This window comes from Acomys minous (assembly GCF_964271855.1).
Source record: "Acomys minous genome assembly, chromosome: 9".
NCBI lineage: Eukaryota > Metazoa > Chordata > Mammalia > Rodentia > Muridae > Acomys > Acomys minous.
In genome coordinates, this window is record NC_140490.1 from 69,715,971 (window position 1) to 69,734,352 (window position 18,382).

Here is an 18,382-nt window from a genome sequence, read left to right on the forward strand (position 1 = left end):
CTCCCTCCCTCTTCTCTCTCTCTCTCTCCCTCCCTCCCTCCCTCTTCTCTCTCTCTCTCTCTCTCTCTCTCTCTCTCTCTCTCTCTCTCTCTCTCTCGTGGTGTGTGTGTGTGTGTGTCTGTGTGTCTGTGTGTCTGTGTGTCTGTTTCTGCCTGTCTGTCTGTCTGCATGCATGCATGGATTATCCTTTTTACCTATCAGCATAGCTGAATTGAATTCCAAATTTTCTCAAACAAAATTTCTCCCTCTGTTTCTCACTCTATTTTGTCATATGACTCCACCCAAATTCCAAACCCTGAGGCTCATGCTGACCCTGTCTGCCTTCCCCACATCACACACAGACAATGGAAACCCTGCTGGGCAACACCTGTGGCTTCTCTCAGATCTAGTAACTTTATCTTCTATCCTGTCTCCTCCTTTGTTCAATCTCCCTTCCTTATTTCCCTCTTGATTGGTATAACAATGTCTGTGTCATTTGAATTCAAAGCTACATAACTTTATAACTGCATTTTTACATCTTAATATTTTAAAAGCTTTTATATTTAACATTCTGTGAATTCATTGCATATAAATGTCACTAGTCTTCAATGTCAATTCAAATTGACTTACCTTTCCAGACAGGAACCAATGATTAAAGCCGAATTATCAAAAGATATCCTGAAAAAGATTCTTGTGTGAAAAAGATTCATGTGAGCGCCAGGTTGCAGCCAAGGAGGATGTCTAGCAGAACCCTGGGGTGCTTCCTAGGAGAGAGCTTAGCGGAGGGCAGTGATCCTAGTGGGTGACCCAGGGAGTCTGTGACCCAGTGAGTGACCTCAGGGCACTAAGGGAGCATAGGGCAGCTGTGTTCAAGGGGATGATGGGGTGGATGGAGGAAGGGGATTGATGGGGTGTTAGGTGCTGCCATGAGATGAGTGCGGTTTGTGAGCTATGAGCCCTCACTGTGGGCTGCATGCAGCACAGTAGTTAGGGGCATGCCGCTGTGAGCAGGGATTCCCTCATCTAAGAGGTCATGGTGGCATTTGCCTCTGCAGGGCCTTGTGGGCAGCATCTATGTCACTTTGCTTTGCAGTCTGCTTCTCCTCCTGTTTCTTTTCCAACTGGTTTGTCAGGTGGATTCCTCTATTCTGCATCAGTCCAAGCTGATTCCAGAACTGAGACTTCGGCAGGATGTTGTTACTCATGTCTCAGGGGTCAATGCTAAGGTTTGGGCACCTTTTCTGGAGTAAGAGGAATCTGAATGCTTCAGTGGCTCCGTGGGTTTATGTGTGTTCTGAGTTCTTGGAATGTTCTGTTCACTGCTCTCCTTCCTGCTAAACTCATAGGATTGCTGTAAATGTCTGTGTCCTGATGATCCACACATGACCTGTATAAACTTAGTTTTGTGCCCAGGTTTGGATCTAGGTGGCCTTCTGACTCTAGTAATGTCAAGTATTTCCTTTGAACTGCTCCTCTGATGAAGAGCTAATCATCACCTATATCAGTGAATCCTGGAAATCACAGGACCATCCTACATATCTGCACATAATGAAATGTGCTCCAGACACTAATGGCAAGCTCATCAGCCTTCAATACCATATTTAGAATAAGTTTAAGTGTTGAGTCAGAGATTAGAATCTGCCAAAATCCTGATGTCAATTCACTCCAAATTCTGATGTAAATTATGAATATTTTCTATTGGGTTAATGCTTGTTTTTCCAGGGATCCCTATTTTTCTAGTCCTGTCTTTCTGTTTTGAAACTTTAAATCATATTTGACACAAGATTCTGATCTTTTAACAAGTGATTCCTGTTTCACTGACATGGGCTGTAGGAGGAGGGAGAGGAGACTCATCTCCCATATCGCTTTGGGAAATGCTATAGGAAATTAATTTAAAAGACAGCATGGACTTCTATGCAGATGGATGACCCCATGCCGGGTCTAACCCCCTAGAGCCTTAGGCAGGCTTTTTCCTTTCACCCGGGTTCATGAAAACAAACAAACAAAAACATATCATTGCTCTTTGCTGCTTAGTGCTGGGATGAAGCTAAGATGAGCTGTTTCAGGATGTGCTAGTTCACAGCCTGGACCCTTCACAGCAGGGATTCTGAAGATGGTGGTGGTGACTGCTACACTTAGTGGTTTACTTGCACCAGGCATGCAGTGACTGAAGTTGATATAAGTATGCATATGGTGTGATAGAATTGGGGGATTTTAAGGATGCACAAAGAAGGAAAAGAAATGTGTGCCAATGCTTGAAAGCTGGAAAAGTATCAAAAGTGAAAAGTACAAACTTCATAAATCCTAGTGACACTGTTGAAGTCACAATGCTGTCAAATATGGAGCCAAAGGGAAAAACATTTCCGTTTTGTCTTGTTATTTTTGAGAAAGATTCTGCCTGTGTAAACCAGAGTAGCTTTAAACATAATTATCTTGCCCCAGTCTCTCCTGTGCTGATGTTACAAGATTGTTTAATTATTGTCTGAAAATTTTGATAGTCATCTAAAAATCTTCTCTATCTAATGGATTCCTATTAAAAGGTGGCCTTAGCCAAAACCCAGCCAGAGCTGTCACAGTACAGCAGCCTCAGCATTTCGGTCCCATTTCTCTATCCCCAGGAAGTCATCTCCTTCCGTCTTTCTGGAGATAGGAACAAGCCTTGTCTGGGCCAGAAGGAAAGTGGGGGACCCAAGGCTCACAGAGCCTCTCAACTACTCCCTGGCTTAGTCAGAGAGAGACTTCAGCGTTAATGAATCTCTCCACGGCCCAGCTGAGGGGATGGAAGATCTTACCTCCATGCACTCACCTGGACCTCTGTGGTGCAGACAGGCTCTGGGGCTGCTCTGGGAAGGTGACAGTTGTCAGGTCGTATTTGTACTGTCTGGATCCGTGAGGATCCTGGTGCCATCGGGTATTGTCGATTTTTAGTTTCATGTTGTCACAGTGTCAGGGGGAAGCAAGGGCTCTACAGGGCCTCAGTCCCTGAAGCACAGCTTCCCTCTGTCCCCACAGTTACTACATCTGTTCTGCTTAGAAGTTATTTCAAGCCTAATTGGGGCTTAATTATTTTGAGAGGAAGGATGTGAGACAATGACCTATTAACCAAGCTTCTGTGTACACAGCCTCTCACATGTCCAGGCTGATTTTTACCTTCCCAACGTTCCAGCCTGTGACCTGGCTGAGGACCGGATTCTGACACACACACATTAAGTCACTTCCTTCTCTTTCATAAATACGTTGTTAGACAGACTTAGAATAAATGGGTCTCAGGACTATGGGATTCTGCTCCTGAGCAAGTCCCAAACACAAACGGACCAGAACAAGGTTAGAGTCCCTTGTTCCACCTGTGTCCTTCAGTAATGAAGCGATTTGCTATAATTGATTGGTTCAAACCTGCACATGAAGCCTCTTATTAAATTACTTGAAATATGAATGCCCCCCTCCCAACGTTGGCCTTATTCTGATAGCATTCCTTACGTACTATCCAATTTCAAAAAGACTTCTGAAACTCTTATGTGTACAAGAGTGGTCCTTCCAGATACCTTTCATTCTAGTTTTTAGAAGGCCATTCCTATCCCAGATTCAAAATTATGTAAATAAATGTGGATGCAGGGCTGAGATTGGAAGTGATGACACTATCATTTTGTTCTGAGGAAAAGGCACCACTGGGTTTCCTTGGGAGATGAGTTTGAGTTCACTGGTTTCTCTTTGTGCTGTATGTGATGGTGTCTCCACACATGTGGATGACACTGGCACATGGAAGTTAGAAATGCTTCTTCTGTAAGTGAAATGGAAGGTTTTGAAGAAGCCAGGATTTCCACACCCTCAAGTGGATGAGGAAATCCAGGTGAAGGAAAGTAAGATGACTACAACATAGGCCAGAGTTGACAGAAATTTAAAAATAAGAGTAGTTGGCCCAGCAGGCCCCATGACAATCCCCCAAACACCCCATGTTTTTTTTTTTTTTGCCAAGACTGTACATTGCTCCACAAACTGACAGAAAGAGCACAGGAGCCAGATGGAGGACGCCAAGAAAGCAAGGCCCTCCTAAAGGAGCACGCACAGTGCACAGAGCCCGCACAGGTCAATGCCAGTTCTCACGTATACATGTTTCTACATTGGTGTTTTTGCTTAGATCCCCAAGTGTACAGATGAGTGGGTCTCTGATTCTAGTGTCTTCTCTTCACTCTTTTCCTTCTGTTAGTTTGTCTTGTCCAACATGAATGTGATAATTTTTGTTTTGTATTAGAGTATTTTATTTTTGTTATATTTTTAAATGAGTAAATGGATGTATGAATGGGTAGATGGATGAATGAAAACTTAACCAATAGAGTAAAGTTTAACAGCTAAACTGTCACCCATGCTGGGAGAGGGAAAATCATTTTCCTCTAAGAATTTGGCATATTTGGTATATCAGTCACTCCAGGACAAGCCTCATGTTCAAAGGTAGTTGTCCAGCATTCAACTGGAGTCCATAGGGTTTTCTTAGGGGGGAAGTCTCTTATTTGATCACAATTTGGTGAGTCATGAGGTGTGTGTGTGTGTGTGTGTGTGTGCGTGTGCGTGTGCGTGTGCGTGTGTGTGTGTGTGTGTGTGTGTGTGTTGGTTAGAATCTTCTTTTTTAACTTATTGATTGAGAGTTTCACGTCATGCACTCCAGTCCTGCTAATCACTCCTTGCTTCATATCCAGCCTTTGCCCTTGCAACCTTCCCCCCCCCCCCGAAATAAAACACAAACAAACAAACAACAAAAACAATGCATAGAAAGCATCTCATCGTGGAAGTTGTCGTGTGTCATAGTGCGTCCCACAATACACCCCTCTGTCTGCACATGTTCATTGCAACCAGTCATCAGTCTGGTGAGATCTTTGGCTTCTGTAACACCATTACTCTTGCATCCCCATCAGGACTTCTCCAGTTATCCTGTTCTTGCCAGTACCACAAATGCCTTGCAGCTTCGGGTCATCAGGACTGGCTATTTTACACATCCCAATCATTTGCTGGTGATACAGATTGTGGGGTGGGCCAACTCAGAGCCCAGGCATCTGGGCCTGGGTGGCAGCTGAGCTGGTCAGGCCACCACCAGCTCTCCCTTATCTACACCATCAGGGCAAGCTCTCCAAAATTGATCCAACTGGGCCACCCAATGCCACCATCATCAGGAAGGAGAGTCAACTCTCGGGTTTTCATGCCCTCAGGACCAGCTCACAAGCACCCATGCCTCCAGAGCCAGCTCCACTATGCTGTCCAGTCAAGGATCAGGGCCTATTCTCACCCTTGGGACTGGCTCATCTATGCCTTTGCCATCAGGGCTAGCTCTACTGTGCTGCCCACATGAGGGACAGGGTCAGCTCTCCTAAGTGCTTCAGCTAGTGAGGGACAGGGCCAGCTTGCTCTCATGAGCCATGGTCAGTTCTCCCATTTGCTGCAGGTGACAAGGGGCATGAGTGTGGGGGGCATCACTCCCACAACCCCCACAGCCACCTCATAGCAGTCAAGGAGTGGGGTCAACTCTATCATGCTCTGGACCTTAGGTCTGGCTCAATCTGCACCCTCAACCCTCAACCCTCAACCCAACGCTCCCCACCAGGACTAGCTCCACTGTGCTGCCTGGATGAGACACAGGAACCACTCTCCAGGGTGCTGCGTCAAGTTATGATCTGGGCCAGTGGTGCACAGACATGGGACATTCCCATGGTCCCCGGTGACTATTCTGACCACAGACATCCCCATGTCCTTTAGTGGTAATATGTGCCACAGACATCAACACTGACACCTGCCACTGATTCCTGCCACTGCGTAGACACAAACTCAGCCGTGGCCTTCAGCAGCAGCTCGAGCTAGGATGTCACCATGGCCCTTGGTGTCAGGACTGGCCACTCACAACAGGCTACTCCTTTCTACTCTGGAGTCTCCAGTTGCATCAGAACACTCAAGCTGCTCCACTTCTCATTGTCTCCCATCTGACCACCACAGAGTGGAACACTGTGGTGGCTCCCCTGCAGCCTGGCCATGGAGATGGTGGCCCCGCAGGTGGTGTCCTCCATCAGTGCTGTGTGGCATGGAGGCAAGCGAAATCTATCACTTGCTTGTGCCATGCACTGGAAAGCAGCCATGTGGGTGGAATGACAGCCAGAGCAGGTCTCTGCCTGTCTTCCTCCTCCCACGCTATTCTGCCTGGAGTTGAGAAGATTTGATTTTTATGAGTCCAAGTCATAAACCAGCTTTTACCATCAAGCTAGGATGAACAAAAGACTGCCATCTGCTCTGCCCCTGGCTGATAATAGAACATCACCATCAGCAAGGTGTCTCTTTGTCCATTATCAGAGAGGTGGAGGAGGGTATATGTTTTTATTTTTGTTTTCTTGGTTTGGGTTGGTTTTTTCTGTTTGCTTGTTTGTTTTTGGTTTGCTTTGATATTTGGTGTACTGAGTTTTTGTTTGTTTTCTGAGAAAGAACCGGAAACTGGGCAGATCAGGAAGGAAAAGGATATTGAAGCACGTGGGGAGGGAAAGAATATGAGCAAAATACGTCTAAATTTAAAAATTGTTTAAAGAAATAAAGAACATAATAAGTATGAAATAATAAACTCTAGTTCAAAAAGGAGCATGTCCCTCTGTTGTCTTTGTTATTTGGTTTAGAAAACCAAATATTTTCTTTGTCTGTGAAATATAAAGAAAAATAAAAGTGTTTAAAGCTTGTAGTGTTCTGGCTCAATTATTCAATAAAAGACAAAAATATATCACAAAGGGAGCCCTTCATGCTTCCAGGAAGAGTTCTGAAGAGAAAACTGGACACCTGCAGACAGAGACACACAAAAGGGTCACTGGTGACCTCCTATTTGTTCCCAAAGCTAAGATCATATAACGGATATTCCCATGTTATAGAGTGGCACTTAGATGAATGGACCATGGCTGAGGAGATGGCTCAGAAATTAGTGCTAGGCTTCTCAGTGTGGGTACCACCTCCCTTCAATGCCTGGGGGGAGGCAGCGTGCCGGTAATTCCAGCCTCAGAAGCCAGGCACCGGCTCTCCATGGAGGGATGAGCCATTTGCTATGCTCTGTGTCTGACTGAAACACCCTGACTCAATAGGGTAGAAGATGAAGGATGATTCCTGACATCAGCGTCAGTCTCATGCATGCAGATGAACACAGATGTGCATGTGTGAAACCACACACACACACACACACACACACAAACACACACACACACAGAGAGAGAGAGAGAGAGAGAGAGAGAGAGAGAGAGAGTCTCAAAACCTATGCACATAGGAAGCCTGAAGTTGCTGACATCAAAAGAATCAGTCCCAACAGCAACAACAGAGTAAATCAACTCAGAGACAAGAGAGAAGGCCAAGCAAGCACAGGGCAGATGGGCTTCCCTCACACACACTTTTTATTCTCAGCTGTTTCCTTTAGGGGCCACCCACAATCAGGGCGTGTCTTCCCACATCAATCAAGACAGAACACTTCTTCAGGTGAGGTTCCATATTCAGGCTATTGACATAGAATCTAAACATAATAGTGATATTTAATCTCCATTACAAACCATTAAGAAACTAGCTTAGCTTAGCAAACAGCAGTATTTCAGAGATCCACGGCCTGGCCTATCTCTTGCTTTACTCTGCACAATCTTGGCTCTAGGACCAGGGCAGGAGCACAGGCAGCCTTGACTCCCCTCCAGGCACAGTGCTCAGCAACAGAGAGAGCAGTTCAACCCCACTCTCTGAGAGATCTGTTTTTTGGGGGTTTTCTGTTGATCCTGGGGAGGAACTAATGAACAGCTTTGGTGAACAGCCTTTCACTGTCCTGCATCCCTTCTGGAGTGGCACACACACAGCTCGGAGCAGACAGAAGCCTCCCAGAGAAAACGTCAATGTATAGTGCCTTGAGGATGCAATTTCCAGACTCTGGGTCCTCCTGCACAGGAGGCTATGGAGTTCTGGAATCATCAACGTCCTGCTTCTTGGCAAGGCTGTGCCACCTTGGCTTCACCAAGCAGATGCCCAGTGTTCCTTCAGTGCTGTAGCTCCCTTGTCTGTGGGTCAACATGATGTACCTGTGCAGCATCAAGGAACATGGAGTCTGGGATTCAGGGGGCAAGGAAGCTTAGCAAACACTCAAAATTCAGTACAGGCCATAGCATGTAAATGAGAGACAAAGGCAGAAGCTCCAGTGTTAACAATCTGTCAGAGAGCAATGTACATATAAGTGTGCCAGTGAGGCCTCTCCAGGAGCATGGCCTCCAGACCTGCCATGACATCCTTTGAGAGAGCCTGTTCCCCAGTGTCCTGTCATATGACTTTAAGATCCCACCTGATATAGTTGTCCCACAGCATCAACACTAGTTTTCTTAGCAGTTTGGAACCCAGCATTGTCAAACAATAATTGACCAAATGTGCCTTGCTGTGGGGACTTCACTGGTCTCACTGTCATCCTCACTCAGCTTGGCAGGCTCAGCTCAGATAAGAGAGTCCTCCCCACCTCCACCAACCCTCTCTTGCTGGCATGCTCTGGCTTTGGGAGGGAAATTAAATACTAATTTCTGGCAATGGCATTACCTAAAGTATTTTCCCCAGTGCTAATGAGGAGCTAAAAGTCAAGTGACAGGCATGGTGGAATGGGAAATGGTAAGAATCAAGTGTCCACATACCCAAAGCACTGAAGTTCAGATTGTGTGGTGACAGACTTCTTACAAAAAGGAAATGTATTTTCATAATGCTTAACGTAATATTGTGATACACCAAAACATTATGGCAAATGGCATTATGAAAATACATTTCATTTTTGTAAGAAGTCTGGTCCCTGTAGTTCCAACATTTCGGGTGCTGAGATGGTTGAAGATGAGTCTGTCCTATGTACTGACTGCTATGCTACATAGCAAATATTATGTCCCCTGTTGAAAGTTATTTTTATAAAACTGTGTTTGTTTCTCTTAGCTTATTTCTCAACCCAGCTATCACACAAAATTCGTCCTCCCCTACCTGGCAGGAAGCCCAGACCTATTCGCTCCCCGATTCAGCGATTGGCTGCATGTTGCTCCATTGGCACAGGACTATTAGGGTGGCGAGTTTATACTACATTGAAACAGAAGATTTTCAGAGCAAGGCTTTCAACCCGATATAGGAAATACAGAAATCAGCATAAGGTTTTATGCCAACAGTCCCCACCTCTAAAATTCATCTGAACAAAGCAGTTTACAGTGTACATACCTTTAGCACATAGATAATATAGAATACAATTTCTACACTTCTCTGTGAGCTTGCAAGATGTTAGGAACACAGACGTCTCTGCTGATCAGAACATAGGGGCTGAAACTAGCATAAGCAATGTCTAAAACTGTTTTAATACTTAGTAAAATTGACTCATTTGTTACTGTGAAACCTGTGTAGAAGGAGAAAATAAAATCTACCCAATAGAAGAAAATGAAGCAGATCATAAGAATGAGAACACTCCATGTAGCTCTGATTTCTGGAGGGGAATTGTTTGCAAGCTTGGAGCTGTGAAGGTAGAGGACACGCTGGTGATGCTTATACAGATGGAGGGCCGTGGACCCACTGCTCCAGCCCATCAGACTCTGAAAGATGGCATCACGAAGAGTCATGAGAAAGAGGAAAAGCCACTTGATGATATGTCTGGATGGCAGCATGTAGCAGTGACCAGTCAGTGTTCCAGCGACAGACTTGTTCAATTCAGCACTTGCTTTGATGTAGCAGAGCAAGTTGGAGCTTATGAGCAAATTAACAATCCAAAAGAGGAGGAGAAAAGGAAGAACTTGCCATGAGGTCTGTGGCTTGAGCTTTCTCCAAATGGTGGTCCTGGAACTGATGGTGAGTGCCTGGACCACACTGAGGAGACAGGTCGTGCAGATGGAGAGGCCCCGTGCCATCCTTGCCAGATAAACCACAGCTTTACAGCCGATATCTCCTAGGAAGTTGCTGGAATAAAACATTGTGCCCATATCTCTGATCCCTACACTACAAATAATAATCACATTACAAAATGCCAAGTGGATGAAAATAAGGTCTACAGGCTTTTTCTCAGCCCCCAAGGCAACCGTGTACAGCTGTCTCACAAATACTATGATATTTCCCACAATGCCAAGTCCAGCAAGAGAAAGAAAGACAATTGCCCGGGTAATGTGATTCCACTTCATCTTCTCAATTTACATGTAGCACGAGGAAAAATCATCTGAGAAATATGTGTAATACTCTCTCTGCTTGTTCTGATAAAAAAAGAATGGTCTCAACTATGTAAACACATTTGGTTCTTTGCTTTATGATGCCTGATCATTTGTTGATGTTCTTTTGTTTGTTTTTCCTGTTTGTCTTTTTTTCATTACTACGGAAATGATGATAGCTACAATCAGGACATAAACTTGACAATATCCTCCCTTTCACAATGATCCTTTATCCCTCAAGTTCATATGAGCATGCTCTTCCCTGACAAAAGCAAAACTCATAGCATCACTTTGTCAGTTTTCAAACCCACACTGTCTTGAGTATTAGCCAGACAGGCTCCTGTGTTTTCTCTCATCTCACCCAGTGTGACCTCAGGCTATTGGACTGTGTGGGACTTCAGCCTGATCCTCTTCATATGCAGCCATCACTCAAATGGCTTTTGAACTAGTGATAAGCTCACATCTTCCCAGAAACGTGTGCTTGCTCAAGTGGACCAGCTTCTCGGGGGAGATAACATGCTGTTCTCCTCTTCCCAAGCCCTTTGTCATAAATTTTACAGAGGTTAGTGACTGGGTCAGGGTATGAACATCTAGATCACTGGCTTCAGGGTGGCACTAAGTACGGTAAAAGTAGTATTCTCAGTCTTCATGGGTAGAATCGTACTGAAAGTGACTTCCTTTTGAGTCCTATTAATCCTGGTTTTACACTTTCTGCTGAGAACACTTAAGCCCAGGAAAACTGTTCTTGTAGACTCTTAACAAAGACACGTCTTGCTGATTGTCATAAGGTTGGTTCAGTCTAGTGATGTCCTCAGTCAAAAATCCCTCAGCCTGGGAGTCCTCTCCAGTATCCCACAACACGAATATAATCAATTTATTAATGGTATTTTTTCTCTATTTCTTTACTGATTTATGCTAGCAAAAATGAGCTTTTGAAACAGAAACTTGCTCCATTTGTTTTACCCCTCACAAACACCGAGAACTTCACATGACAACCTTAATTTTTATCTGTCCTCCACAATATGACATTTTATCTCCATCAAAGTCAGTTCTAAATTAGATTGAACATTTCACAAACAAATGTTAACATTGATGCCTACCTTTCCCCAGGTATATGTATCCAGGGCTGATCTTTGTCCAATTACTATGCCTCATAGCACCTGCTTAAGAGTTTTATCACTTAAGCTAAGATATATGTCACCTGTGGACAGTGTCCTTTCCTTCACTGGGCAGTGAGCAGGCCTCATAGACACTGGTTTTGTATGTAGATTGTAAGTATTAGCATAGCACCTGCTCAAAAGTGTATAGGTTGCTCAATGAAACTGTTGATTTTAAAACTGCACTTTAATCACAGAAATGAACTGACAACGCAATTTGAAGATTTATGTGAGTTGGGCTCTTTTCCGAAGATTGATAAAGCTCAGTGTCCTGGAGAAGTCAATTCACATGGGTTGGCAAGTTTGGTAAGTATTTAGCACTTCCTCCCTTGTACAATGATGTGAGCCTCCGTGCTCCAACCAATTTAGTGGTAAGGATGGGTTGTCCTTCAAAAGCCTTACCAATAATGCTTTATTTTATCTTGAATCCATCTGAACTGATCGCTTATAATTCTATACCTTTTCAGATGTATCTATGTGATCTCTGAAATGCCAACAGCAAATCTATAATGATGAAATTGTCTTTGATTTCCAACAGTGTCATACACAGAGAGAGAGAGACAGACACAGAGAGAGAGCGACACACACACACAAATGTGTCTATTCCAGAGTGATTTGGAGTGTGTGTGTGTGTGTGTGTGTGTGTGTGTGTGTGTGTGTGTGTTATACATATATATGAAGCTTTCTCAATCCTGATTCCTCCAATATGTAAAAATAACAAAGAGAAATCTCTGTGAAACTAATCAACTCAGGGTTTTCTTTCAGATATGGGTCAGAATGTAAGGGCCAAGTACAAGATAGTGAGAATGCAGTAAACCAGAGAAGGATAAACTGCAAAGGATGGTGCTTTGTAGCATCCAGGTGTATTATGAGGACTCAAGGAGCAGAGGCACATAGTGCTAGGACAGTGCCACGTGTTAAACCTGCTCTAATAGCAACTGCTCTGTGATTTAGTGTCATGTCAGTTTCCCCCACAATTCTCTGTAGTTGCACTGTGCTGTTATGCTTCTGTGCAGGGAAACTTTGAGAACTATAAAACCATAAGAAAGAAGGGCACAGTTCCCCATTCTATGAAGGCTAAAGGGCACCTATGTAAGATACAATTACGTAGAACCTTTCACTCCTGAGACGATAAAACACAAACTGGTCAAACTACAGAGAAGAAAAGCTTCCCCACACTCAAGCTGAAATTTGAGCCCATGTCTCCTATACCTGCCTGGGCTGTGAGCAGCATCTCTGGTCCAGTGCAACACACACAGCTGCACTCGACTCCCTCATGGACACAGAAACAATTCTGCATGGCAGCTGGGAAAGGAGAGACAGCTTTCTCCCTGGATCTTGTCACCTTCCTCTTCCACAGTGACAGAGGAGCCCTGACCCTTCTCCTCAGTCACCTCCCCTAACCTTCCTACCTCACAGCATCTCTGTCGAGGTGAAAGGCAGCTTCAGTCCACTGTGACATGAAGGAGCAGAGTCTGCAGGGCTCAGGGAGGGCGTCCTCACAGCACAGCCAGGCCCTGCTTATCATTCCTGAGCCCTGTGCTCACAGCAGCTGTCACCGCAATAGGATGACACCATCAGGAGTTTGGATTCCCCAGTGGAAAAGGGCTCCTTCTGCAGGTCTCCATCCTTGACACCAGCTCTGGGTCCCTGGTGGCCTGTCATTTGCTGAGCCACAAACTTTCTAGGCCTAACAACAGTGCCTGTGTGGTGACAAGGAAGGCTGGGAAGATGGACAACACCCTGAGTTTCCTGCATCCTGGGACTTCCCCCTTCCTTTCACCCACAAGCCAGGAACTGAATTGGAAGAAAGTTCTGAGAAACTGAAAAGTTTGCTTGCTGAACATTTCTTTTTTCTTTTTTTTTTTTTTTTTTTTTTTTTTTTTGTGCTCTTTATATTTATTTCAACCAAGATTTCAATTGGAGGTCTATTGAACAACTCAAAACATTCAAGCTTCTTCCCAAATTCAATCAGATATAAAGTACGTGGGTTCCTAGCCTGACTTAGGTCTCTAGCTTGTCACAGAGATGCCCCCACCCTCACAATTTCTCTTTTCTCTACAAGCCTTTTATCACTCTCATCGGTCTGTGTTTCGTCTCCTACCTTGCTCCCTCTCTTCATCCACCACCTCTGTCTATTCTATTTTCCCTTCTGAGTGAGATTTAAGCCTCCTCCCTTAGGTCCTCCTTGTTACTTAACCTTCTTTGGGTCTGTGCATTGTAGTATGTTTATCCCATACTATACAGCTAAAATCCAGTTATATGTGAATACATATCATGTATGTCTTTCTAGGTCTGGGTTACCTCACTCAGGATCCTTTTTTCTAGTTCCGTCCATTTGCCTGCAAATTCCATAATCTTCTTGTTTTTTTTGTTTTGTTTTGTTTTGTTTTGTTTATATTTCTGTGATGTTTTTATTTTTTTATTAATTTATTCATATTACATCTCAGTTGTTAGCCCATCCCATGTATCCTCCCATTCCTCCCTTCCTCCCACTTCCCCCCAACTCCCCTCCCCTCCCCTAAGTCTGTGTCTGAGGGGGACCTCCTCCCCCTGAATATGCTCATACGGTATCAAGTCTCTCCTTGGTGACCTATTATCTTTCCTCTGAGTGCCACCAGGCATCTCCATCCAAGGGACATGTTCAAATATGGGGCACCAGAGTTTGTGTGAAAGTTAGATCTCCTTCTCCACTCAACAGTGGAGAATGTCCATCGGCTAGTCCGGGGTTCAAGGTTTACTGCCTATTTTTTCCTTGGCTGTTGCCACAGTTTGCGGAGGACCCCAGGGCCCAGACTCGCCTGTAGTTTTCCAGGACCCGCTGGATCCTTCTATTTCCTCTTTCTCCCAGGCTTCTCACACCTAAAGTTTCAATAGGATGTCCTCCCCTCTTACCCACTATCCTGGTAGGTACAGTTTTTCATGGGGACGTACACTGTGGACTAGTGTCTCGATATAAGTGAGTATATACCATTTAGCTCTTTTTGCTTCTGTGTGAACTCACTCATTATGACAATTTCTAGTTCAATCCATTTGTCCACAAATTTTGGAAATTCCTTGTTTTGAATAGCTGAGTAGTATTCCATAGTGTAAATGTACCACAGTTTCTTTATCCATTCTTCTATTGAGGGACACGTAGGTTGTTTCCAAGTTCTGGCTATTATGAATAAGGCAGCTATGAACATGGTTGAGCATATGTCCCTGTTGTGTGGTAGTGCATCCTCTGGGTATATTCCAAGGAGTGGAATAGCTGGGTCTTGAGGAAGCCCTATTCCCATTTTTCTGAGAAAGCACCAGATAGCTTTCCAGAGTGGTTGTACTAGTTTGCATTCCCACCAGCAATGAAGGAGTGTTCCTCTTTCTCCACACCCTCGCCAGCATGAGGTGTCAGTTGAGTTATTGATCTTAGCCATTCTGATGGGTGTAAGATGGAATCTCAGTGTCATTTTGATTTGCATTTCTCTGATGACTAAGGAGGTCGAGCATTTCTTTAAGTGTTTCTCAGCCATTTGATATTCCTCTATTGAGAATTCTCTGTTTAGCTCTGTGCCCCATTTCTCTATTGGGTTATTTGGTTTGGTGGTGTTTAATTTCTTGAGTTCTTTATATATTTTGGATATTAGACCTTTGTCAGATGAAGAGTTGGTGAAGATCTTTTCCCAGTCTGCAGGCTGTCGCTTTGTTCTCTTGACAGTGTCACCTGCATGGAGAGATACTCAAGGAAATCCCTCTAAAATCGGGGACCAGACAAGGCTGCCCACTTTCCCCATATCTCTTTAATATAGTTCTTGAAGTTCTAGCCAGAGCAATAAGACATCAAAAGGAGATCAAGGGGATCCAAATGGGAAAGGAAGAAGTAAAATTATCCCTATTTGCAGATGATATGATAGTGTATATAAGTGACCCCCAAAATTCCACCAGAGAACTCCTACAGCTGATAAACACCTTCAGCAAACTGGCAGGATACAAAATAAACTCAAAAAAGTCAGTAGCTTTCCTATATACAAATGACAAACAGGCAGAGGAAGAAATTAGAAAAATTACTCCCTTCACGATAGCCACAAGCAATATAAAATATCTAGGAATAACCCTAACCAAGCAAGTGAAGGATTTATTTGAAAAAAACTTTAAACCTCTGAAGAAAGAGATTGAAAATGACATCAGAAGATGGCGGGATCTACCTTGTTTGTGGATTGGAAGAATCAACATAGTAAAAATGGCCATCTTACCAAAAGCAATTTACAGATTCAATGCAATCCCTATCAGAATACCTACAAAATATTTTGAAGATATTGAAAGAACAATTCTCAACTTCATATGGAGAAACAAAAAGCCCAGAATAGCAAAAACAATCCTATACAATAAAAGATCCTCTGGAGGAATCTCCATACCTGATCTCAAGTTGTACTATAGAGCAATAGTAATTAAAACAGCATGGTACTGGCACAGCAATAGGCTAGTGGATCAATGGAATCGAACTGAAGACCGAAAGATGAATCCACACACATTTGCCCACTTGATTTTCGACAAAGAAGCCAAATCCATTCAATGGAAAAACGACAGCATCTTCAACAAATGGTGCTGGTCTAACTGGATGTTTACATGTAGAAAAATGAAATTAGACCCCTATTTGTCACCATGCACAAAACTCAAGTCCAAGTGGATTAAAGACCTCAACCTAAAACCACAGACATTAACCCAGTTAGAGGAAAAAGTGGGGAAGAGTCTGGAACTCATAGGCACAGGAGACAACTTCCTGAACAGAACACCAACAGCCAAGGCCTTAACATCAACAATTAATAAATGGGACCTCATGAGGCTGAGAAGCTTCTGCTTGCTGAACATTTCAAAGTTTAATTTTGACACTATACCTGGAGAGCAGATCATGTGGTTAAGAATAACTGTTGCTCCCATAGAGGACCCCCATTCGATTCCTGGCACATGATGTGGTTCAAAACATGGCGGTTCAAAAACATCTGTTAATCCAGGTGCAAGGCATCCAGTGCCTTCTCATGACCATGGTGTGCTTCAAGCACACATTACAAACATACATATATACAGATAAAATGCATATAAAATAATCTAATTTTTAAAAAGGTTTAAACAAACAAACAAACAAAAAAAGCTCAGCAACACCATGAACAAAAGACAAAGACCAGAGTCTCACATTGCGGTGTCCAAGGCAGAGCAGAGGGGGACTTTTTAGAGGTTTCGTCTGTTTCTTTCTCTGAGTGCTGACTTTATGCAGTTGAGTCAGCTCCCATCCTGGCTGAGTTCTTCACTTCTCCTCTCAGCTGAATAGAACAATTTTTGATGTTTGTTGTCAAACAGAGATTCAGTAGTCTCTTGAAGATCAGATTGCTCAGCGATTGCCCAGATCAACTAGGAAGGTTGTTTACCTCACTCTAAGGACCACACATCAGTTCTGAGTCTCTAACACCAGCTTGACAAAGGAAGTCTTTAGTTTTCATTTGCCGTTAGAACAGCAGTGGAGAGCCAGGGCGATCACACTGGACTCAGCATCCACACAGCCAGCCATGCAGTGCCACTTGGCTCACACTTCCCGACCCCCACTGCTCCTTTCCCTGCCCTGGGCCCTATCCACTTCCTGGCATGAAGGAAGGCGCTGCAATGCTTGTATCTGAGAACTAGTATTCAGTAGACATTTTTTTCCAGCCACAAGAACATCTGTGCTTCTGTCAGCTGAGTTGGATAAGAGACAGGGGACGAAGAGCAGAGGGCTCCTAATCTTGCCCTAAGACACTGTATGATGTCTTAACCCTGGTTTAATAGTTCATGCTCCTAAAATGAAGTGTCTTGTCCCCCTGCTGCATCAGCATGCATCTTACAAAAGACTCCCAGCCATGGACTGCCTGGGCTGCCCTACAGATACATTTTCTACTTTATTTTCTTGAACCTTAGGGGCAGCTACGACTTAAGGGGCTCTCTCTAAAGTCGTGTGTGTGTGTGTGTGTGTGTGTGTGTGTGTGTGTGTGTGTGTGTGTGTGTGTGTGTTTGTTTCACAATCACATTCTACAACATGCAGCTTCCCCCATAGCTTCTATCTTGATCAGAGAGTTTTGTTTGTTTGTTTTACCGCTCATGTTTGGTTCCAAGTGTCTTGTCTGTCCAGCCTCAGGTTCCTGAACCTCATGGCAGTGTCAGGCAGGAGCTCCCTCTCAAGTCATGGGCCTCAAGTTGGACCAATCACTGGATGGCCACTCCCACAAGGTTTGATACACCATTACTCAGTACAGCTTGCAGGAAAGACAAACTGTAGTTTGAGAGTTTTGTGCCTGAGTTGATGGCTCAGTCCCACTGCTGGGAGCCTTGCCTGGTTATAGAAGATGACCAATGCAGGCTTCATGTACCCCATTACTAGATTTTATTATTTTCATATATCATCTAACATGTATAAGATATGGATATTTTCAGGGTGGATTCAGAAAAAGAATATTGTCTTTTAAATCTAATCCACGTGTGATGAAGCAATACAGAAAAGAAAAGAAAAAAGAAAAAGAGGAAAAAAGCTGAATCTGACCCATTGGATCCTAGAAACTCATGAAAATAAGGTGAATTGACTTTTTTAAATGATAATGATGTGATGCTGCCAACATCAAAAAGCAAGACATGGCAGAAACAGGGGGAAAAAGTGAGTTTTCTAAGAAACCTTGATAAACTTTGTAGATGAAGCACTGAGATGGCCTCCTGCAAAGGCCACCTGGGAGCTCTGTGATGCGAGCAGGTCCTGAACTCAGGGACAGAGATGCTCACGGTCCTAAGGCTCTCCTGCTGCAGTCCAGCCTCGGTGGGTTCAGAGACCCCAAGGACAGAGATGTGGTGTTAATGCAATGGAGAAGATGACAGCCCGTCAACTTGCTGCTAAGGAGAAGGCCAGAGTAGCTAGAGCCTCTCTGTCTTTATTTCAATTAAAGTCCCAGAGCATCCACTTTCAGTTTTATTTATCCAGATATGCTCCAAGAAACTAGTCAGTGATTTCTGAATGTTTTTTTCATAAGTTTCTCATATACTTTATTTTACCTAGGCACATATTTAACCTTATGA

The 18,382-nt window shown here is 43.9% G+C and overlaps 1 protein-coding gene across 1 annotated transcript; it reads right to left on the reverse strand.

Annotated features, from left to right (window-relative positions):
* Positions 1-9,224: 9,224 nt before the first annotated feature.
* Positions 9,225-10,136, reverse strand: LOC311605880 (putative vomeronasal receptor-like protein 4; the record flags this gene model as incomplete). Its single annotated transcript, XM_084796729.1, has 1 exon — positions 9,225-10,136. The coding sequence occupies one exon, from the start codon at positions 10,134-10,136 to the stop codon at positions 9,225-9,227; it is 912 nt and encodes a 303-aa protein (XP_084652855.1).
* Between the last annotated feature and the right edge of the window lie 8,246 nt (positions 10,137-18,382).